This window comes from Tachypleus tridentatus, chromosome 7, assembly GCF_004210375.1.
Source record: "Tachypleus tridentatus isolate NWPU-2018 chromosome 7, ASM421037v1, whole genome shotgun sequence".
In the NCBI taxonomy this organism is placed as follows: Eukaryota; Metazoa; Arthropoda; class Merostomata; order Xiphosura; family Limulidae; genus Tachypleus; species Tachypleus tridentatus.
In genome coordinates this window covers 17352973-17378268 of record NC_134831.1, presented here as the reverse complement: position 1 = coordinate 17378268, position 25296 = coordinate 17352973, and the positions used below count along the sequence as shown (strand labels likewise).

General features: G+C 32.2%; 1 protein-coding gene and 1 long non-coding RNA gene across 3 annotated transcripts in view; one reads left to right on the top strand and one right to left on the bottom strand.

Annotated features, from left to right (window-relative positions):
* Positions 1-25296, top strand: part of LOC143255215 (uncharacterized) — a 31971-nt gene that overhangs the window by 5802 nt on the left and 873 nt on the right. The window contains exon 2 of one of the 2 annotated variants that reach the window (XR_013030469.1): positions 18645-19186. The exons of the other annotated variant lie outside the window; for it this stretch is intronic. This is a non-coding gene — a long non-coding RNA (uncharacterized LOC143255215). Of the gene's footprint in view, positions 1-18644; positions 19187-25296 lie in introns of those variants that run through there. 2 annotated transcript variants of the gene reach the window in all.
* Positions 8692-25222, bottom strand: Lamtor2 (Late endosomal/lysosomal adaptor, MAPK and MTOR activator 2). The gene is made up of 3 exons (XM_076510512.1): positions 24842-25222; positions 21218-21380; positions 8692-18780 (listed from the first exon to the last, which is right to left on the bottom strand). The coding sequence occupies exons 1-3, from the start codon at positions 24907-24909 to the stop codon at positions 18634-18636; spliced, it is 378 nt and encodes a 125-aa protein (XP_076366627.1). The 5' UTR covers positions 24910-25222; the 3' UTR covers positions 8692-18633.

The following is a 25296-nucleotide window of genomic DNA, read 5'->3' as shown; positions in this document are numbered from 1 at the left end:
TAATATTCCTAACGGTTTCAAAATCTTTCAACACAAAATAATAAGTTTAATTATCAGGAATGATAATCTAGTCCTAGAAATACATTTGTACGGTTTTTCTTAATAAAGTCAAACGCTCTAATCATTAATGTTTTGTTTGTTTGTTTGTTTTAAGATAATTGTAAATTTTAATTTTCTCATGTGGTTGAAAAATGTGTGGAACAAGAACTTCATCTTCCACGATATTGAACTTCGTTCTTTTCTTTCTTTATTGGTCAAACCTTGTGTTCTTGGACCTCTCGAAGCGCACACGTTACAACGAAAATTATTTTAAAAAATACTTTTTTTTTTTTTTAAGAAGTTGGTCAAATTCATTCGAAGCATTGGCAAAACGATTATTCTACCTGTATACTCTGTTTTAATACTAACTGAATAAACGTTTGTTTTAGATAAGTCATGTTGGTCTATCTGCTGTGTCCACCGTAGGGAATCGAACCCAGGATTTTAACGTAAGTCTATATAATTACCGGGAAATGGGATCAAACATCCTGCTAGGCGATAGCTGCTTCTGATTGGTTCTCTTCCTACAATCGGAAGCTCCAAGTTAGGAATGTTTAAACCTCATAGTTCAGTTTCAAAGAGCAATATTTTTAGTTTTAGTAATTTCATCGAGTAAATATCGTGTTTTAAAGTTGTGTGCTGTAATTAATACAGTATATTATTTTAATAATAACGGTCATTAAGCATGGTATGTATAGAAAGTAAATGCAGTAGGTACACAGTTTGTTGTTTTCTTAAAATAGTAACTGTGTGTGTGTGTACACAAACATATTTAACGCATAAAAAAAAAAAAAAAAAAAATGTTGCAACACCACAAACAACCGTTAACTTGCCGTACAAGTGATCTAACATGTATAATACTTTACTTATATATAAATTTAAAAGTAATAAATTTTAACTTTTTTGAGAACGTTTTTAATGTGCAATGTTCGAAAGTAAGCAAATTAAGTGAAAGTTACTAAATAGATTTTTGTTTTGGTGTTGTTACTTAATTTAATACGCATAATAAAACACAAAAGATAGAACTGTGGTTAAACTTTGATTATAACGGCTGGTCCCGGTATGCAGACGTTGGAGTCCATAATAATGTGCATTTAATGTATTGCACGTTCATTGAACATCCTCGCTTGCTAGTACGTGCAATAAAAGGAACAAAGTTTCCCTTCAGGGTCGCATGATCTTGCTGAATTGAAAATAAATACCAGTAATTATTTTATACGTAGGAAAACTTTTCTATGTATACGTAAACGCTTTGTTTTTGTTTGCTGTTAAGCGCACAGTATCATAATGGGCTATGTACGCTGTGCCCACCTCGGGTATCAAACCCTCCTTTTTAACCGATCTAATGGATGGCTATTTGTTTAGAATCAAGAACAACAAAATACTTTTTTTCACTGTCTTGTTTTACGTATATAGTTTTGTAACATTATAGGCTTAGCTCAAGCCTTTTGACAACATCGTGCATTATGGGGCGGTTTGATCTTTTCTTTTTGTATCGTTTTTCCCCAGTCTAGACTTCGCAGCTGCGGACACTATCGAAAGAAAGCCAATAACTGTACTGTATTCTTTTAAAAGAAATAAGAAATGGCAAACTTTGTCAATATAAAGGGGATTTCTCTAGCACCTTAACAATCCACATAAAGACTTTCACTTCACGTTGGATAATTAAAAACCTTTTTTACGTTAAACATCACACGAACATCCCAAGGTTTCGCCCCCTAAAGTTTATACAAAAAACGCGTACAGCGAACATTACATAAGTGGTTTTCTAGTCGTATAATCCACTCTTACAAAGCCTCCTAAACTTAGCATACTTTATATGCACCATAGAAAACAACAATATAAGAGCTACACGCTTAATTGAATGTTTCGCTAATGTGCACAACTTCCCTAGTAAATTAGTTATAGAAACTTTTTTAATAAGCAGACAAAAGGCGTTTAACAAAAACAAGCTCAAACACTCAACAAAACCTAACTTCCTGCGCCATCCCTTGTATAAAAATGTTAACCTATCTCCATCAGAAATTTCGAAAACACTAGAACGTAAATATAACCTTAATATAACACCTACAGTCATTTTTACCACCTGGAATAAAATCTAAACGCACCTTAAGAAAACTGTATAAGGAACACACCTCGTTAGGAAACGTATACAAGAGACTGTGTAACAGCTGTACAGCCTTTTATATAGGTGGAATGGGACGTAACTTGATTTGGCTGAAAAGAACAGCAAAAAAAAAATAAACAAACCCTTCCCACGTCCCTGGGAGTTGGAGTAAAAACAAACCTTTTTTTTAACAAAACGTTACAAAACTAAAACATGACCCTGACAGATGAAAAATCAGAAACTCTATTAATGATATCAAACAGTTCCACTTTTATTTTAACCTAGATACATCTCTATATATCTTTTGATCGTTAATTTTATATCAGATATTCCATAGTTTTTCTTTTAATATCTATTCATCTTCATTGTTTAGTTCATCCATATATGTGTGTGTGTGTGTGTGTGTGTGAATAAGTAACTACAATGTTCTAGTTTTTAAATGCACTGTTGGATTTTGAATGTTGAATTTAAATATTAAAAATGTGGTTTAACTAAGTTTAGTCATATTTATACTTTATTCGTTATTGTTATATAATATACTCTCTCATTTAGCAGTGTAACACTAGAGGGAAGGTAGCTAATCACCACCCACGGTCAACTCTTGAACTACTTTTTCCACAACGGATAGTGGGATTGATCGTAACATTATAACACCTCCACGGCTGAAAGGGAGAGCATTCTTGTTGGGATGGGGGTTTCAAACCCCAGATCAGTGCCGGCACGATGGGTTCTGATGGCCTAGTAATAATGTATTTGGCAGGTACGGAGTAGTTGGCGTATTGGAATACTCGTTTCCTTTCAGCTCTTGATTGTTAGAATTAATGTAATAAAAAAACCTCTTATCAGATGAATTTAGAGGCAATGAAACAACTCGCTAAAGTAAAAAAAATCAAAGTTACGGCTTTGGTGTCTTTTATTTGCTACAGTGAAAATATCTTTTATATTAAATTTGAAGAATGTTACACCAGTGCTCCAGATTAACTATTCTGAATTAATTCAGTTAACTATATTTTAAAATATATTGAAAATAAATGCATCCAGGATTAATGATGAGGGGCATAATTCTCTGAAACTGGTATAACAACTCGGTGGCAAGTGGCTAATCTCGTAATAGATTGGTATTCGTACACACTTTAAAGATCTAGAAAATGTTAGCTTATGATAAATAGTCACTTTAAAACTATTTTTATTTATTCAGTACAGTGACAGGGAAGATTTAATCTGATGTTTAAATTTAACTCTGAGTTGGATGTAAAAAAATTCAACAGTGGTAACTTAATAGACAGCTAGTAGCAAGTGCTAAAATCCCTCTTTATGTCACTGTAATAGAAAAGTATGGGCGTATAAGGCATCGAAGAAATTGAAATCTTGTTCGAAAATTTTCTTTCATTCTCGTGTATTGCTCAGAGCAGTACTTTTGTGTTCAATTGACGGTTGTTTCCATTACTAACGTTCAAGAAACTCTAATGAAGGGCTGCAGTCACGTGGCACTGAAGGCCTGAAGTGTGCTAACTTATGTCAGTTTTCAAAGTTTTCAAAACGCATTTATATATAATAGACAAGATTAAAAAGCCATTACTTTAGATAAGTGAAAGAAGGGGGGGAACGCACTTCCTTAGTCTTTATGAATTCGATATTTTTTTTTCCTTCGTGTCAAAAAAAAAAAAAAGTGTAAGAACGCAATTCAACTTGTGGAATTATTTCTGTTGATTGACGTAAGAGGGCTCTACTTTTATTTTTGCTTCACTTCGTCTAATGCAATGAGACTCGCGCAACTTATAGCGGTCCATCACACTTAGCAAGTACAGAATGTTATATTCTTTAATAATCTTTACACCGTCCTGCGGACCAATACGTTTTGTTTTCTTTAATATGGTTCATGGGAAGAATACTCTTCTTTTTTACTTTACTTTATGAGAAAATATGTTGCGAAAATATTCTGTTCTCTCTCTTTTTCGAGATATCCAGTTAAATTATCACAGAGAACCAACTTTTTTTTTTCTCTCTCCTGCGGAATAACTTTTTACAAGAAAATTTTCTAATCAAACTTCTTCATTTTTATGTAGTGTTTTGTTGTTGTTGTTTTTTTAATTTCGCGCAAAGCTGCACAAAGGTTACTTTTACCAACAAATAGTGGGATTGGCCACAACATTATAATGCACCAAGACTGAAATGGCAACCATGTTTGGTGTGACGGGTATTCGCACCTGCGACCCTCAGATTACGAGTCGAGTACCCTAACCATTGCCGGGTCGCATTTTTTCGAAGAACTTTTATATAATCCAAAAACATTCATGTGTGTTTTGGCATCGTTCACACAATTCAACCGACGTAAATATATTTTAAATGTATATTTTTAACTTCATATAATTTGGAGTATTTGTTATTTCCGTCGAGAAGTAACAAAAGTCATGTGAATTGTCTTTTTATATAAAAAATACGCGAGTTTTATAGTAGCATATTAAAATCATGTTATATAGCGAATGTTTCTCCTTTCACTTATGGCTTGCTAACTATTTGTATCTGGAATTCCAACTCTTTGTAAATGATATTTTTAAGTTGTTTTAAATTGCTTCTTCAGCTACAATGACAGTTGTGTTGTCTTATTATTTTTCTGTTTTATTATAGGTAACAAGTTTTTCCCCAGCTATTGTTTTTTACTCTCCTCTACACGCTATGCTAAGCTTGCTTTAAAAAAAATCTCATATTTGTTCATTATATCTAGTCGGTACTGTTACTACTAATACATAAGTTGTCATAGAATTAACGTAATGACTAGGTTCACACGTAAGTTAATAGCTGTTTTGTTGAATTATAGCTGTTTTGTTGAATTATACTTGTAAAAACGGCTCGTTTGGGTGTTTTGTTGAATTATACTTGTAAAAACGGCTCGTTTGGGTTGAGAAAATTTTTACCTTACAACACTATTAACAGTACACGCTCATACGATCGTTAAGCCCGCCCTCTACATTCCGACACTCAGTTACACAACCCCTTTCAAACATGTGGTCAGCTTCCGGTCGGTTACCTCTCTCTTTCTTTGTGAACCTGACGATGACCGAAGAAAGTAGAAACGTTGTTCACTCCTCTACGTAAAAAAAATCTTCTCAACCCAAACGAGCCGTTTTTACAAATATTTCTCTACAAGTGGGTTTTCTCGACATCTCTGTTTTTGTTGAATTGTTTTTGCATGGAACTGAACTTCTAAGGATCAAGATCTTCATGCTATAACACTTATGTATAGCTCATTTTAATAGTTTTGTTACTTGTTATTTTCAACCCAATCGACTCCTTAAATGATACGTAGATTAAACTATAATAGTATTGGACTTGTATTTATAGACACCCATTTTTTCTCGAGTCGAATAGTACGTAGTAGCATTCCAACCACATATTCATTTCTGATGATGCGTTTTGCTAAATATCCAAGCTCGTCAAGACTGGCTGCGATATAGCAAACATAATAGTAGTCTGTATGTTATTCATGTTAATCTTTTGTCAGAAAAACAATTATTATTTTGAACACCTTTTTTAGCCGGAGAACAACACTGGGTGGTAGCTTGCGTTCTAATGAGTGCCCCTGTAGTTTTAAGTATTTTAAAAGCCTAATGTTTTTTCACTACATATTCACTGAATCAACGTTTACAAGTTGGTCCTGAGCAAAAGAGGTACATGTTGTTGTGATCTGTTTCGTCATGACTAAAAGATGTCTTATTGATTTGGAACTGATGCGTCTGCAAACGTATGAGTAAATATATATACAAAAAAAAATGCACTATTAATAATATACTACAAATGTAGTAGACGAGTGGTTCTCGGACTGTTTGTCAGCGGAACACAGTGGATCCTGTACAATAAGCTGCTGCTTTCTTTCCACAAACAACTTTAAAGAGAACCTATGTCTCACAGGTTGAGAACCGCTGTAACAGATCATGTTTTACGTGAATCCATTTGACATGTACAGATTAATTTTATCAGATGTCTTAGGCATAAGAGTAACACTGGAACACATACATATATTCACCATACTTTGCAAATCGGTTCATCTTGCTTTTGATTACAGCAAATAAGACTTCAGATGGTACTAAACATCGAATGTTGAACTACTCGTAGAACGTATACTAAATGACTAATGTTTCCAAGGGCCCCCACAGTGGCACAGGGGTTTGTCTGCGGACTCGCACTGCTAGAAACCGCTTTCGAAACCTGTAGTGGGTAGAGCACAGATAGCCCATTATGTACCTTCTTATTTAATTCCAAATAATCAATGTTTTCAGGAAGAAACGTATTATTCCAGTTTACATGTAGTGAGTTTAATGTTTACTTTGGCTACCTGCCTACTCGCTTCTTACAGCAACTTTTGAACAACACGTACACGATGTTTAATAAAGTTTATTAAATCTCAAAGTTTTATGCTTAACCAAAAAAAAAAGTGTTACACTGATTTTGATTGGATATTAGTGAATTAAACTACTGTTCATGATATAACAAAACTTTGCTATGATTTTGTTTTCTAAGAGCTCAGGATTCAAAGGCTCTCAAAAATCTACTAGCACAATCTCTTATTTACAATAAATGTTTGTTTTTCTTAGGGGACTTGTGTGGGTCTAGGCTATCAAATATAACCTCTTCCTTGAAGGGCTCTCTTAAACTATATAGTACGAGTAAATGTTACTCTTACTGATTTCAATTTTATCAGTCAATACGAAAACAGAATTTATTTCGTTGTCGGGTATTCTGGCAAAAGAGCAGTAACTTTGCGGACTTACAACACAAATATCCAAAGCTCTATTCTCTGCGGTGGACAGCAGCATATGTCTGAATATGGCTCTCTGTAAAACAACAAATGGAATCGTAGTGAGTTTTTTGAAACAATTTCGTTCCTAGTCTTCAGAAAAAACGGTCCTTTTTCCCTCTTACTACTCTCTCGCACGCACGTGAACTTGAATATTTATTGGACAAGCTTATTACGTAGGGACCAAAATATTCCACCTTCGTACATTAAAAAAAAAAAAAAAAAAATGACTGCACACCATGATATAACTTCATTCACTTTGTTCAGCATAACTCTGACATGAAGATATTTCTATCTGATTTATTATCTAGTGATTTTAACTAAGCTTTTCAGGCAAAGCTCGAATAGCCTAGACGATATATTAGCATTAAAGGAACATTTACAACGTATACAAATCACGATCTCGGGTGACGTGAATAATCCGTTTTTATGCTGCGTACAGTAATCTCGAACGTTACTCTAATAAATGACGTTCATCCAGAGTAAATATTCCAACAAAATAGCTTGTTAGAAGGAATGCTCGGACCTCTGTAAACCTAACTATAACTAAGATAGTTTGTGTTGTAGAACCTGACTGTCATTCGTAATTGGCACACTGCGGTACTTCTTCAGTATCACCAATATCGTATTCTGCCAAATTGGAATATGCAACTATTCTTGCAAAACCGTTATTAGGGAATAAGTATTGTACCTGCTGTTGTAGCACAACCTGAAGCGTTCACTTAGTTTTTCGCACACAATAGCCAAGAATGTAGTTTCAAAACTTTCGCAATGTGTGAACCTTAACTCCCTCGAATTATTAGAATCGTAGTCAATAGTTTTAAACGAGCTCATTTTTTCACAATGAACTCTACAGTAGTTATATCAAATGAGATGACGAGATTTTATGCTTAACGTTCGCTGGGTGAATATTTCAAACGTTGTCAGTGAAATAAAGATGTCAAGTTCGGAACCTCAGCACAAGATACATAAAACTACTTCGTCGAACTTTGTAGTGAAGATTTGTTAGATTAAAAAAAATCGCCCAGTATGATTTTAGTATGCAGGTGTTACCGTCTACCACTTTCTGCCACAAGTATTATTGTGGCAATTTTCGAAGGATTTTGCATAAAATAAAAATCGAGGAAAATCAAAATCAAACATGATTAAGCTACGTGATCCATGAAAATGGAAATAAGTAATATTAAGAGATACTTTGAAGACTTGTTATAAAACGTGAGTCGCCGAATATTGACGTGTGAGGAATTTCTAGTCGCATGTGTTTTTGTTTCTGAATAACGTGAAATGTAACCATTTTGTTCGTTACTTTGTAGGTTTGTTTTTGTCGAGATACATACGCTCATTGTACAAAATCGGATAATTTAAGTTAAAGACGAATTTTTTATCTTGGAATTTAATCAAGACTTTGTACTTGAATCGGTTTTTACATGGACTTCAAATACTTTTCAATTTGTGATTTTAGTGTAATGCTTCAATTTTCAAATTCGAACGACCATCCCTCACACGAGAGAATATTAAGATGACATATAAGCGTATTGTAAAATATTTTAAAATCATATAAAAACGGGGCATACATAGTATAATAGCTGTCTTTTGTAGGGTTGAATATCGCTAAACGTCTCTCACTTCCAACTGTGTGGTATGTAAAAGACCTGTTTATCTCGTTATGTGAAACAACCTTGTAACCACATTTGAATTCTGGAGAAAAATGTCACTTTTTTACACAATATTAAAAAATCAATTTCTCGCCTTAGTCTTTCTATAAGTTTATTACGTAGGTTTCTGTGTAATAACTGATACATTTGGCTACAAACAAACCCAAAATATTTGGACTTATACGTTTATTCTTTAGACACTTTATTTTAACAAACAATTCTCTATTACTAACTAACCAAATACTTCAAATTAAGTTTTCGGTTATTGTAAGATGCAAATTATCATTAGAATACAATGCACCAAATAAGATAGTTTTTATAGTGTTAAAATCATTAAAGTAAAACTAGTCAGATAACTGAAATCTAGGTTGTTTTCTGCCTCTTCATGACATTGTTATAAACCTTATAGCAGTTTTACACCAAGAAATGTAAACATTTCATGACAGACGTCGATGAAGAGCCTGTCGTAGAGTTTGTAACAGAATTTTTACACCTTCTCCTTCGTCAAAATTTCCTTGAAGACCGCGACAGGAAAAAAAAAATCAAAGTCGCCACCACTACCATCGTTTATCTACCATACCTACAACAGTTCGGTGAAAAACTCAAATGCATTACCAAGAAATTCAACGTAGAAGTCCGGTGGAAATCCTACAATACTTTAAGGTCCATTCTACTTTTTTAAAAAACGGCGAACTACCAAAGAGAATCTCAAAAACGTCATCTTGGAAATTGTGTTCCTGTAACGAAACATACATTGGAGAAACTAAAAACTCGACATAAATAAAAGAACGTAAAGAACTGCCTTCCCTCTAATCTTGCACTACTAAACTAGGGATGGCTAGCGCAGATAGTCCTCGTGTATCTTTGCGCGAAATTCAAAAAACAAACAATTTGATAAAGACGAAACAAGTTTGCGAAATGTTGAATTTATACTCTGAAAACGAACCGAGTAATAAAATAAAACTCGTTAAATTTCGTATATATAATGTGTGTGTGTGTGTGTGTGTGTGTGTTATGCTACCGATATATTCGAAATATTGGTGTCAACGAGTCTGTCGGCAAATGGGTTGTCGCTATGTTGTTTGTCGACTAGTAATATTGTCGACGAATTAAGTGTCGTCCATTTTACCCTGAACTAACACCACATTCACCAGTCTCTTTCTAAACTGAAATAAAGCATGATAAACGCTATTCCAATTTCAAAGAAATATCTGAACAACCAGTTCTTTAAAATTAAAGAACAGTAACAAAGTACGTAATAACTAATTTTTTTCTTACCATAACTTTTGTTTGTCTTTATTGCATATTAAAGTAACATTGAAACGATGAGATTGTACTGGAGTATTTGACATCTAAACTATCGCTATTTTAGTTTTATCTGATTTTGTTAATCTAGATTGCTTTTCTGTTACGGTCCTCACCTACTATCAAATTAAGCTTTTTTCGTTATAATAGTTTAGACGTCGTGTTGAATATGCCATCAGAAGATGGTGGAATGGGTTTTTGTACATTGTAACTCGTATGGGAATACAGCCTACAACCAACTCGCAAATGTCGGTGAAAGAAAGACTGAAATCACTTTCAAAATCTTTCAACCAGTTCTGCATAATGCGAATGCAATGTGGTCTTGCATTATTACCTTCAAAGCCTTATGTCCACTGGGATAGAAAGCATCATTGAAAAGCGGTCGAAAACTCGGGTGTGTTTCACTTTTAAAATGCTCCCTAGTTGTAGAATAATTTTATGGCGTTTGATTGCCATCTTCAGAATCTCTGTTTAAAGTATTTCAACATATATATTCATACAAAAAATATTTCATTTATTTATAACTTTGTTTAAATTGGTTAACTGTGTTTTTGTTTTTTGGTTATTTTTAATGTGAAGCCAAACAATGGGCTGTATGTTCTCTGTCCACTGGGGAATCGAACCCCAGATTTTAGCTTTGAAATTCTGTGAAGTTACCTCTGAATCCACCAGGAAAGGGACGAAATAGTTATGTTCTATGTGGCATTTTATCATGTCTTTCAATGAATTTTAAACGCGTATTTTGTTGCAGTGTAGAATTAATAAGTAAATACCCCCTCTAGTGGCGCAGTGATAGGGTTATGAACTTCTATCACTAGAAATCGGGTTTAGATACCCGTAGTGGGCAGAGCACAGTTAGTCTTTTGACTAACTTTGATTAACAAACAACGACAACAAACCTTCTAAAATAATTCGCATATCCTTTGCTGGGGGAATGTTTATCGTATTATTACGCCATCTCTAGCAACTTAGTGTCACGTGCTTCTTGTGATTTGTTCTCATTTTTATTCTGCTGCGTTCACAAACAACAAAGTAAAGTGAAACGCGATTCGGAAGAAATACGTTGCATGCTTTCAATCATTGATGGTCCACAGTTTGCATTCTCTAGACAACTCAAGCTGTGATTTCTTGTTTGCATTTAAGATAAGGGAATTTGAGTTTGGTTTTCAGTTGCCATATAACACTTGTAGTGTTCTATATATAGTGCAGCTGGAGGTTATCAAATACTGACCACTACTGAAATAATCGTTCCAGTAGGCCTAGCATAACATCCGTTATATTTTACAAACTTGATGACCACTTATCATTGCTTGTGGTGAAATTTTTCTTTAGTGATGAACATATTAGCTTTCAACGGTCACTGTTAATACAGCTTAAGATCTCCTTTTTAAAAGCTAATCAAAGAAACTGTTTGATAATAACATTACTTTTCATACTGGTACGTTTAATACTTTAATAGTCTTTAATACTGCCTGGAGCAAATAAGTGTTTAGTGTCTGATTTTTATTTTTTATTTTATCTTAATTTCATTAACAGTACTGAAAAGTGAATTTTTATTTTCCATTTTATTTCTTTATATATCTATCATGAGTTATTTTTGCAGTGCTGAGTTACTGTGTAGATTTAAAACCTAAGCTGGCCGAACCTCATGAGATGCTTTTGGGATTTTGACCGATAACCACTGATGAATTAATGCATTGTAATGATTTTAATTTTCTTTCATCAGTAAGACTAGCTTTTATAACGCTAACAATTGTTTCGATACCCATAATTGGCAAAGCATGGAGAACCCATTGCGTAACTGTGTGCTTAGCTATATAAAACAAAAACACAATATATTATACAGCATGTTCCTAGTCATACAAGTATATTAAATTTTGTATATCAAGTACTTGGCCAGTTTTTACTTCTCTGTGAACTATCTCCTTAAAGTTGAAGTTCTACATTATAATCGAAATTTTACTATTTGGGGGGGAGTGGGAATACCACCAGATATTTTCGTATAATTTTTGTTGCCTTATGTGTTTGCTGTTAAATATCGAAACTCGGTAGTAAACAACTCCATATTTTTAGTAATATTTCACTTAGCTTTATAATAAGTTTCACATATTCATACGGCCTTAAGTTTTAAAAATCCCTAGACTTTAATCTAAATAACTATAATTCATGGGAGTAACTGATATAAGATCCGTATTTTTATTAAACAGTCATTCTAAATTTTCCAAAGACGAAAGCCTAGCACTAGGATTGTAGATAATGCAAATAACTTGTGTTTTTTATTTCAAATTATCAACAAAACTATAGGTTCAAACAGAATAAGGAAACTGAAATAAATATCTTAAGAGTAAGCTCGACCTTCTAGTTATAAGTATTACGTTGAGTGTCAAATCATATCCAAACCAATGTGCTTTATTTACCCTGATTTAATGTTTCATAAAATAATCTGGAATATTAAATAAAGCGATAAACCAAGATCCCTATATGAGATTCATGAGAGGAGGTATTGCTAATTGTAGTTTTCGTATTAAAAACAAAATCTTTGGTGTTGAAGCTATTCTTTGTGAATACGTGTAACATGCAAGAAATTCACCATGCGTGCTTTTTGTGAAATGTTAACGGGGAATTCAGCATTTCAAATGGATTTCTGTAAAATTAATAAACCGTCACTAGCGAATTTTGTTAAAATAAAACCATTGTATTTTTGACATTTATTAGCATAAACAAGCTTTCTGATATGCATATGAGCACGAACCATTGGATAAACTAAACTGAAAAAGCACGTTATAGAAACATTATTTTACAGTTGGTGTGCCGAATATATTTTTGAATTGTGGATGGTTTACAAAACTAACTTATTTTAAATTAGTAATGGACGCTGTGTAAATATCTTATTTTTCTCATATGTGATTGTTTTATGTTACAGTAAAACGTTGGTTTAAAGCCAATACATCCCCAACATATTTCATCTACTTTACTGTAATCCGTCTTTTACAAAGATAAACCACAAAACTGTTTTAGTTTGTTTTGAATTTCGCGCAAAGCTACACGAGGGCTATCTGCGCTAGCCTTCCATAATTTAAGTGTAATACTAAAGAGAAGGCAGATAATCCAATAATCGCCAGAACCCATCACTCTCCAACAAGACTCGATTATGATGGAAATCATTGGAAACTCATCCCGTTCCTCTAAGATAACATTTTATATACATTTTAGCAGCGTAATCTATATAATTATCCATAAAAGAAGCAGTCGACGCAAGTGACGAATACTGGTTTCGACATTTAACATGCATTTTTTTAAAAGCGGTATTCAAACTCTTCATTTTCGAAGCAACAATCTATTCTTTCAAACCACCACAAACTTGAAGCAACTTAAAGGTTAGGACGTCTGATATTACTTCTTCAGAGGTTTAAAACGGTGATTAGTTCTCTTTATTACTGAAACAAAGTTAGATATAATTTAAAAAAAACAACACTTGAAACCATACACGTGATTTCACACTGGATTCTGCATTTATGGTTGTTTTTCTATGTATCCTCTACGCAATGATACTTGACAGTTTGGATACCAGAGCTAAAAAGAAAGATCAACGGAAACCCATTACGAATGAAGATTCTATCAGTTTTTATTTGTTAGTGTTTTGTATTTTTTATGAATTCAACAGATTGTGACAGAGCTGCAGCTGAGTGTACCAGCTATTGAAAAAAAGACTAAATAGAAATGTAAACTAAGCTTACACTGTGTATTATCTGTTAACATCAGTGAAACTAGTTTAACGGAATTCAAGTTTATAGATATCTGCGATCTAAGAAGTTATGTGCGTTAAAAGAATCTAATTAAATGAATATTAACATTTTAAAATGATTAACCCGTTTTTTAGCTTACATCAACACTTTTTCTTATCTATAATAGTAATATAACTTTACATCTTTCTTTGCTCAGTTGTTAGTTATTTTGACGCAATATTTGTAACTGATATGTACGATACTTCTTTACTCATATCGTCAGGACTTAACGTACTTGAGGATATGTTGTATAAATACGTAGCAAAGACTGCGTAAATATAAACAATAGGCGTCTGCGCATAATATAAATATCAAATGAATATTTTTTGGTTTTAAATACAACTCTTATTTTAACTAAAAGTTTGAGGCTATTAGTCAAATAATCCATTAGTGATGCTTGCAGCTGCTTTATATTAAGCTTGTACTCGCGGACCTAACAGAAGTCTGCCGTCAATATCCATTTACATTAATGCTGCTCGAGGCCTTAACACAACTATTCCACTACCGAGTGGGAACGGAAAACATTTGTTTTTCTTTTCTTAATCACGTAATGTGTTACGCCTTTTTTACGCGCACTTGTTAAAACTGTTAAATAAAATATTCTAGTGAGCTTTGAACTATCAAATAAACAAATATCTAAAAACATTATATTTCATCACTGTAAGAGGTTGCTTCTACTTCAATATGTTCTCTACTTCCCTTTGAGAAAGCAAAACTATCCGGTTATTATCCCATCCAAAAGTACAGAAAATTGACTTTTTGTTCGTGTGCCATCGTTTGATTATTACTCTTTCCAAAAATACAAAAGTTAATGGTTCGTATTTCATTGTTTGGCCATTACTAGTAAAAAATTGATTATTGACTCAATGTTCGCGAATACTTATTTGGCTATTGAGTTATTGTTTGGCTATTACCCTTCCACCGAAAACTATTGTATGAACTATTGCTTTATAATTGATTAATTCTCATACGTTAATTTCAAGGTGTAAATAATTAGTCATTTTATGGCGATTTATACAGTTTATATAGTCTTAATACGGACCTGTAACCTGCATACCATCATTTTATTAAATAAGTATTAATTTGAAGTAAAATATTCTCGAATAAAAACATCAATTATTCTTTAGAACTGCTTCCCCTATTCGTCACGATCAATTACTTGCCCACAACTAACCGTTACCTCTATAGAGAAATGAATGTCATAAACTCTATATTCTAATTTAATTTTAAACGCAATAATTTTCGTTTTGATGACGTTCTGTGTAATGAACATGTCTAAAAGTAATTGTTTGGGCTTACAAACAAGTTTTTATTAAACACTAAACTTTTTCCTATAATGTGCAAGATTCCCAAAGTCGCCTAGTTTTAAAAAACATTGCGACTTAATTTCACTTTAAGTCGCATCTTTGTGCAAATTAGGAACTGTTAAAATCTTCATTGAACGATTAAAACAAAATCCTAACAAACATTTTTTCGGCATTAATATTAAGAAAAAGAATAGACTTTGTACTACGCATTTCTAAGTGAATGTGGAAGAACTTTACACTAATCCATTTCAACAAACGTTTACGAAACGATTATTTACTGTGAAAGTGTCCGATTACTAATAACCAAGTACAATATTTATTTCTGGAATTTCATTTAGACTTCTTCTAAGGTTTCAAAATATATGCACACCTTCCTCAAAACTGGATTTTCAATAACATGCTCAACACAGAGGGAACCCAATCATATTTTCGATTACCGTGGTTTTAATAATAAACTACTTAATTAACTCTCTCATTAATTAAAAAAAAATGCTGTCGAGTTTTAAGAAAAATTAGGTTACAAATTTGACATTTGTTGAATAAGCTACATAGATATTAATATCTAAATATTAAGTTTTCTTATTGCTGGACATCAAGTAACGATTATATTAAAATAATCGTTACGATTGCGATTAGTCTGTTATTAATAACATACCTAAATAATTTAGTCTTCATATCATCCAGTGATGTATATTTAACTATAAAATTAAATTGATTTTTTTTATATTATTGGTTGCCTGTTTTATTTCTGACATCACGTTCACGTCCCCCCCCCCAAATCAATACTGTTGTCAATAAACAAAAAATTTGGCATTCACCCCTCTACTTTAATGAAAACTTAAATTCCCACTGCCGTTTATAAAACTGTCCAAACAATTATTTTCTGTTTAAGTTTTAATAATTTCTAGTCCTCTTACTCCATTGTGCCCTCTTCCATCATGTGTATATGTTTAGGAGTACCCCCATTGATCAGCGCCTAGTTCACGGACTTCTGTATTAAAATGTTTCCCCTTTTAAACAAAATCGCAACTCAACGCTAGATATAAAATGGACGATCTGACTCTCTCTCTCTCTCTTTTTGGATTGGCCTAGCCTTGAGAGCGTCATCTGTGGGCCTAATATGGTAATTTGAAATAATATTCCAAGGTAATTGTTTTTCCGAAGTCAACAGTACCATGTTAAGGACATTCAACGTGTGTGAGGGAGGGGGGATTGAAACTGTTTTTATTACAAGCCCTCCTCCTCCTCCCAGTGGCACAACGGAATGTCTGCCAACTCGCGCTGCTAGAAACTGGGTTTCAATAACCGTGGTTGGTAGAGTACAGATAACCCCGGGTGCAGCTTCGTCCTTAATAACAAACAAGTAAACAAATCGATGGACTTTTTACCAATAAAATCAAATAATTGTTTTTGAAACTGTGTTCGTCAATAGACACTTCAACATTATTATATTATATCCAAAATCTAGTACACTAACACTACTAACACGATACTTTTCTTCATAAGAAAACCATGTTAACCTGCAATTAGCATAAGCGCTTAGATTCCAACTCGAAATAATCGTCTAGTGAAATATAAGGCAATTTAAAACGAAAGTGACTAAATTTTAATAGTTTACAATATTAGTTACTGTTGATATATCAATATTAAGCCAAGAGTAATCTAAATGTATGAAAAACTGTTCGACTTCCAAAGAGTTAAGGACTTCCCAGGCTGAACTATGGTCACTTTTCTAGCCATAAACAAGAAACAATGGTTTACCACAATCATAAGTAAAGTCTCAAAAATCCTTAGGCCTACTCTGTTGTTCTGGCTGTTTTTTGTTGGGGTTTTTTTCTATTAATATATGGAGGGGGGGAAAACTTATTTCCCCCATGCTTTTCTGTTGGTTTTTCCTTTTCATGGCTTATAATTTGCTACCTATAATCAAGTAAAGTTATATGCCACTGCTCCTTAAAGGGTTAATGTATAACATCAACTCTTATAACACAGTTTAAAGTGTGTAAAATATTATGTAGTATCAAAGTGATTTCAAATGCAGCTCTTAAAATCTAAAACTCAAGCATAGAACCAACCTTTTCACCTTTATACAAATGCAAGGCAAATTTTATTACTTAGAATACTTCAGCCAGTTTGAAACAGATCATTATATATTGGATTTTGTAAATGAATGGATGTACTATTAATAAAGTTGTTTTACAAGAATGCCTTAAGTTACTGTGTACCAAAAAGTTGAAATTAAAGGGAACGTCAAATGAGAGGCTGTCAAATTACTGTCTTTCAATGCTGCCACAGTGATAAGTGTTAACTTTAGAAATTAAGTTGTCATTAAGAGTCAAAGGTCACTTCTTGAAGTATTGCAGCACCTTGAATAGCAAACTATTCATAAAAATTCTATACCTCACTTGTATGTTATATTCTATATGAATAATTTACTGGATCAGTAGATTCTACCTCATTCCTTCTGTATCAATTTTAATCACTACAACAAACATTTGTGCACTTACCCCAAGTATCCATGGATGTATCTAAATGATTTTGTTTGAAATAAAAAAGTATATCACACTATAATCAAAGACGAGTTATTTTGTGCAAAAAAAAAAAAAACTAAGTACAATAACACACACTAGTACATAATCAAGATATTATATCACTGAAGGATAAAACTAACATCATCAAAAGATTATTTATCACAACATTTAGGCTAATTGTAGCTAAACAGACTATTAAAAAATGGATAAAGTGGATACAATAAAACCTACATAAACATAATTTCATGTTAAATGTTTGATTTAAAAAAGTTGTAGGGTTTTTTTTTTTTTTTTATTTACAGGGTGAAGGATATCAAAAACGGAAACAACTACTTAATTGTGTGGACTTGTTTTAAAACCAACTAACTTTAACTAAACATAGCAGTTACTACTTCAGTAGTACATTAAAGCTTGTAGCTCAATGAGTCATTATATTTTTCACAATGAAAATTAGCATGATATTAATTTAATATAAAAAGGTTTTTTAAATAAATGATTAAAAAAAATCATTGCTTTGCTAGACTTGTGACGCATTTCAAACATTTACATAAAAATTATCTCTGTACAACTTCATAACACATTTTTACCATTGTGTTGATGACTAGATATGCTTAGCTATGTACCAGTGTGCAAAAATGGTCACAATTACATTTTATTCATAGTACTTTCTCTAATATTTCATAAATCTCGCTTATAGTTTTACTTTTTGATGTTGGAAATAAACACTTTAAAAAATTTTAGGCAACTTTTAAACCAGAAGGTAAATATTTATGATAATACATCTATCATATATCTAATACTTGTTATTTTACAATGTATGAAGTATGTTAGCAGAAAGCACAAACAAATACCATGAAAATGAAATGTAAATCAAATACAAATGAAAGAAATAATCATCTTATATTAAATTAAAATCAAGTCTTGCTACTTCCTTGAATAAACTTAATAGTAAGTTAAACTTAAGTCCCACAAAAAAGAAAAAATATGTATGTTTCACATCATTGTGTTTTACACAAATCTACCTTTTTTTCCACACAGATGTTATTAATATCACATAATACGTGTATGTATTAACTATTTCCAGTACGCTATCCTCATTTTTTTTTCTTTCATGATGTAGCCACCTGTGTAAGAGGACCTTCTAAATAATCTGCTAAAGCTTTTGCTTTGGCTTTCAACATTCCTATACCAACATCTTCCTTGGCTTGAAGACATAACAACAAGCTAGCTACTTCAGTTACAATAACTCTTCCTTCCTGCAAAAGTTCAAAATTCAAGGCTTAAATAAAACTGCACTTTAATACAGTTGTTTAAAGCATAATGCAGTGTTGGAATGTTAAACATATAATGTGTATCAATATTGTGGGAAAAGGTTTCATTCAATGCTTCCAAATTGTTTTTATAAAGGATTAACATATAGGGATAACATAATTGCATTCAATGTTTATATTTTCTTTATCATTACAAAACAACTTGGACATGAAATATAAATATTGCTAGTCTCTGCAACTGACATTTCAATATACAGTTCCAAGAAACCAAATGCCTTGTATTTCTGAAGAATGTTTGATTTTAAAATTAATTTTATTATAGGATTTTGTTTTTATTGCTTATATTGTATCCAAGTTTGTTTCCATAATAAAATTGTTTTCGTAGTTCAAATGCGACTTTCACAGATTAAAGAATGTATATTGAATTTTCTGTAATGAAAAATACAATCAATGTGAATTTACTCAGTTTCAATAGTGAAAAAGGAAACAGCAAAACAGATATTGTATAGGTAAAATATTATAGTTGCTTGTTTACAAAAAAAACTGATGCATAAGTTTTCTGAAACTTTAATTGTTTTCAGCTATGTTATTAAAGTTTAGGAACATGACATGGTATATTTTGTGAAAATCAACATTAAAAGAATATACACACAATTCCTCTTGAATGTAAGATATGGTTTCTGAATTTTATTCTTAACTATAATCAAATCTGTATTGAAGTTACACTGGCCAAGACAAAAAGGAATAACTGAGAATTGTAACATCGTAACAAAAATAAGACAAAATTGCTGTTATAAATAAACATCAATCATCTCTCTCCATTCGTCATTATAGTTGCCTCGTAACACTGTCTTAATTGTTACTTGGAAGTAACTAAAAACAAACTTAAGCATCCCAAATTTTTTTAACTGACTACAGCTTGACTTCAGAGAAGACTTGTATAGATGCTTTATTCATGTGGAGAGCCAGATAAATGAAATCTAGCCAATCAAAAAGTGCTATATCAAACTGGCTACAAGTGTCAATAACAGAATATACAGTTTATAAATAAATGGTGTAGTTATTCAGTGCTCAGACACCTACACAAAACAGAGTAATGTCTGCAACATGAGCACAGAATTCAATTCTAGATTGCTGATGCAGGTTCAGAGAGTAAATGCAACGTTCAGCCACAACAGAATATTGTCAATGTGTATACAGTTATAAGCAGACTTCATAAGGCTACCCATATAGTAAGAGCCCATGAAATGCATTATTCTCATAAGAGGAGTGTGCAAGGAAAATTTGGAACATAATCAAAACTATTGCCTGGCTGCTGCTACTATTGAAAGCCATGCTCGATATTAAAATGTAAATCTACAACCAATGTTCATTAACAAAAGTTAAGGATATTTCAGTTTACAGATATTTGTTTGTCCAATGCTGGATTTGTGTAAAAGGTTACCTGAAGCAAACAATTGCCCCATTATATGATGATAACAGCTTTGCCTCTTCATACTATCATTACAAGTTCTGATTGTTCTCTACTTTCAACCAGGGTATGTTCATGTTCTGTACACACATCTATGAAAGCACACACCTGTATTGAGAAATACAGGTTAAAACGGAGATTACATTTTTAAATTTAGTTGGTTTTTTTTTAAACTAATAGTTATAAATGAAACTTCAGTGTTTTTCAATGCATTACTTTTGAAAATGCATTAATTCAGCACAGAAAAATGTTTCATATTTGTGTATAACATCTTTTACAACAATTTTGTTAATTGTTATCAGAGTTGCTATAAAAACTTTTGTTCTTGCACAGTTTAACACAAAAGGCAGGAGTTAGATGAAGGTTTGTTTGTTTAAAGTTAAGCATAAAGCTAAACAATTGGCTGTCTAAGCTCTACCCACCATGGGTACTGAAATACGGTTTCCAGCACTGCAAATCTGCAAACATACTACTCTGCCACCAAGGAGCCTGAGCAAAGGAATAATTTATCCATTGTATGTTTTAAATATAACATTTTAGAAGGCATCAAAAATTTAAAGCTAGACCTCTTCCTTAAATGTTTATTGACCCATCCCCTGAACTTACTGCATCCATAAGGCCCAATACCCTGTCAGATACATAACTGTCTAACCTAAAGACTGATGAACTTTATTTTTGCCATTAAATAAGTACATAAGATGAAGTGCTAATAACATGTAACCAGTACTCTTAAACACCTCAATCAGAACAATTCTTTGTTTTTCATCAATGAATAAACAATTTCAGAAATCTTACTTCATCCTCATATATCCCAGATACCCTAATAACTGTGCATTTCAAGTTTTAGTTAGCTAATAAGAGCTGCATTAAAATGATTCATATTTTAAAAGACTTATTGAGTATTATGTGAATTTTCTAAAATATAGTGGACTTAGTTAAATGTGACTTTACCTCGCATTCTATGGCTATAAATTTTAATTGGTCCTCGTTGAATGCAGCCCGGCCATTTTTCTCGTAAGCTAACCAAATGTTGCTTGCAATGGCTGCAGTCACACGGGCATCTTTGTCTCCATAACCAGAGTATGCCAGTAATGCTCCTTCCTGATTCAACAATCTGATACATTTAAAACAAATAAGAATAAACTATAAGGAAAACTACACTGTATCTTAAATTTTGCTTCTGAAGACTCATTAATTTAGATAAAAATATCTTATCTTTGTACATACAACTTTTTAAACATAACAGTCCTTATCTATTTTATGTCTTAAGTATAACATTTAAGAGAAATCAATGTTCTATACGGTACATTTAAAAACAAAACAAAAAACCTTGTTCTAGCCCTGGTTACTTAAATATTTAGTGAGCCCTCCTTTGAATCTACTGCATCCATATTATCTTAATGTAAACTGCTCTAAAAGACCAAACACTCGGATATATATCATCCACATCTAGTTCAATAACCAACAGCACAAGCTTAATTAATGTCATGAAATATCATTGAAAAGTTTTCTCATTCAAACCTTCAAACAACTTAGAAATAGCTGATACATTTTAAAAACACCTTGTAAAATATTACTATTGATTTAAAAAAAATTAAGTACTTGTGCCTTTTAATACAGTAAACTCCCTCTCTTTTTTTCCATCATGCAAAACAAAATTTTAATGTTTTCAGGGATTGTTTCAATAAAAAACCTCAATTGACTTTAATACAGAATTTCTGTGATTTAGTAAAAGCCCTTTTAGAACTTCAAGGGCCTGTGAAATATAGTATTGGTGTCCTTCTAAGAAACGTATTCTAACAAGAGACTAGTTATAATTGTCTTATTGTCCATGATGATCTTTTCCTTAAACTATTTCTGAGTGACATTTAAGTTTACAGATCTGACTTCATATTTACTTATTCTAGGAAAGCTGTATTTGTTGTTTAATGATCAGTGAACAACCTGCTTTCAAACTATGTAAAATGTGTTAAATTGTTTCAGTTCTACAGAAAACCTTTGTTGCATTTAAGCAATACATGTAGTTTTAGATATTTAATTCTATAGAAGTTATTTTACAGCTCTTATAGATACTGGAGGCTAACACTATTGGGTATTTTTCTTAAATGTGAAATTATTTAGGAACTCTTAAGTAACTTGTAAAAAGGCCAGTTATTTTCTATAACTAAAAACATTGCTAACAGCCAGGATAACCAACTGATACATCAATGTATTAGAATGTTACAAATGTATATGCAACCCATCTACCATTAACAATTTGCCACCATATTACACTGGTTTTAGATAATACCACCATTCATCAGTATCCTGTGGTAACAATAAATTGGAATAACAAGACTAGGCTTTATGTAGTGGTAGTGTATATTACATGTATTATGTTTGTTTGTTTGAACACTGGTATAAATCACCACTAGATATGACAAATATAATGGCTGACTCATTGTTATCCATTTTTCACTTCCACTCTAATGTTATTAGACCAGTGAAGCTAAATAGCATATGAAGAATACGTAGCAATGATGCTATTCATTTATTCTTGGGAATTATTCAGCACATAAGCTGTTTTTAAAATACAAACAACGAAATGAAACCAAATCCAGCATTTGACTCGCCACCTGTCATTGAACATTCTAGTTTCTGGTAATTCCACCCATAATTGGTAACCCTCATCAAAGGAAATAAACAGAATAAAACAACCTTCATTTACTGGTAAACCATTATATGGTAAAGACAGCTCAAAAGACCATACATATGTAATGCATTATTAATAAATGTAATATACTATTTAAACCAAAATTATTCATTATACAAAATTAAAGATACCTGGGGACATGTTCCAATCACATTTGTTCAAGCCATTGCTAGTGTGTACATGAATAATACAACAGCAGATATACTACATTTAAGCAGACTACTTCCTACAACAGGTGATACCTAACAATACTAAGTTGTTTTTGTTGAATTTAGTGCAAAGCTACACAAGAGCTATCTGCAATAGCTGTCCCTAATTTAGTAATGTAAGACCAGAGGGAAGGCAGCTAGTCATCATCATTCACCATCAACTCCTAGGCTACTTCTTTACTAAAGAATGGTGGGACTGACCATCACTTTACAACAGACCATGATTGAAAGAACAAGTATGTTTGTGACAAGGATTTGAACTTCTGACCCCCAGATTACAACTCAAGCACTGTAACAACCTGGCCATGCCAGGCCTTGATGTTGAATTAACATTTTATTCAAATCAAACACCACCAGTAACTGTTTTTCTGCAAACATGTAGCCATCTATACAGTGTTAATCTTGATGCAGGTTTTATAACTGATGGAATAAACCTTCATTTCAGCTCAGAGAAAAATGTTTGCATTTACTTATTTCTAACATGACTCTTTCATCTTATTTAGTGTCTTATTTTACCTTATGTGTAGAATATATACTTATTTACTAGTATTGTTTCACTTAAATAGAATAATGATTTAAAATTGATATGTACCATGTGTTATAGGAACCAATATTTGTAAACGCAATACACACTCGTGTTGTTTTATCTATACTGATGATGGCTGAAACACGTAGGAAGCTTTTGTGTATCTTTCAATAATAAACCACTTTGGTTGGAATAGTCTAATACTTCTATTAATTAAATGCCACAAGTTATATTAGTAAACTAATTAATGAACAATAAATTTGTTTTATGAAATTTCATTCTTCCAGTTAGGATAGTATCCTAAATTAGATATTAGCTACTGGGTCAATATTTAGTTCTGATCAATGAAGGTAGCTTACCTGATAAAAAGTTAATGATAAGGCAAGGATTCTCACTATGAATAATTTGATAAACATTTACTTTGTTTTCAATGTTATTCAAGTACTGTTAGCAATAAAGTTAGAAAAGAAAATGACTTACTCTTCAGATAGTTTTTTTTATACTAGCCACATTTCTCCACGGAAGCATCATCACAGCTAGTGTTGTGAAGAGTAAATGTTTTTTGTTTCTAACTTTATTGCCAAAATTTCTAAATCCTTCCAGTTATGCACTACAAATGCTGAAATACAACAAACTAAGTCTTACATGATTAGTAAACACTTCTGTAAATTTGGTCCTTTCTATACCATCCAGTGGTTTCTAGTAGTACATATTTTATGACAATTCTAAATTTATGACTGACAGCGAGAATAAATTTCACACAAAAATCTGCTATATCCAGTGTGCTATTAGGGAGTTAATCAGGCCAGCTAGGACTTAGATTTTTCACTGATTTTAGATATCCAAACGATGTATTCATAATGTTTATGCACCTTGCAGAAAATAACCTGTTTTAATTTTTCTGTGGGGTTTATAAACTAAAAATACTGTAACATAGATACAATAAATATTTTGCTTTATGTTTAAAATGTTTTTCAAATATACATATCAACATCCCGAGATTATTTTGCATTTTTATATTAGTAGTTTTGTGTAAATTTTAGAACTAACTTAAAATGTTGTATTTCCTAATCTGATTTTTAAAAAAACAAGACTGCCTTTCGTTTCAAATTTAGTTATATGCGTTATTTTTGAAATATTCCACTTACAGAGAACACTGTACTCCGCCTGTGTTTGCTTGACTTAATACCTGGGTTAAAGCTTTTGGTTTCAGCATACTTCTGTCACTTTGTTTTTCAGTTGTTGTTTAATTCCGTTTTCCCCCAAACAATTAAATTACAATCGAATACTTCACGAAACAACAGACTGATTCACAATGACAATGCATTTGAGAACGTTGTCATATGCCGTACAAATAAGGGTAGCGACGTCTACATCCTCCATATATTTATCAATACGTATTATAAAATGACTTTTTGTTTGTTTTGTTGTCATTTTTGATACAACGAACTTTAAATACTTACAAATACAACTTTTCAGTAAATAACTTAACTCCTCAGTAATTAATTACTGATCCAAAATTTTCCATTTTAGTATATTTCGTACATACAAATTTTTACATATGATAATTGCGTAATAAATATTTGCTGATATGACCAATAGT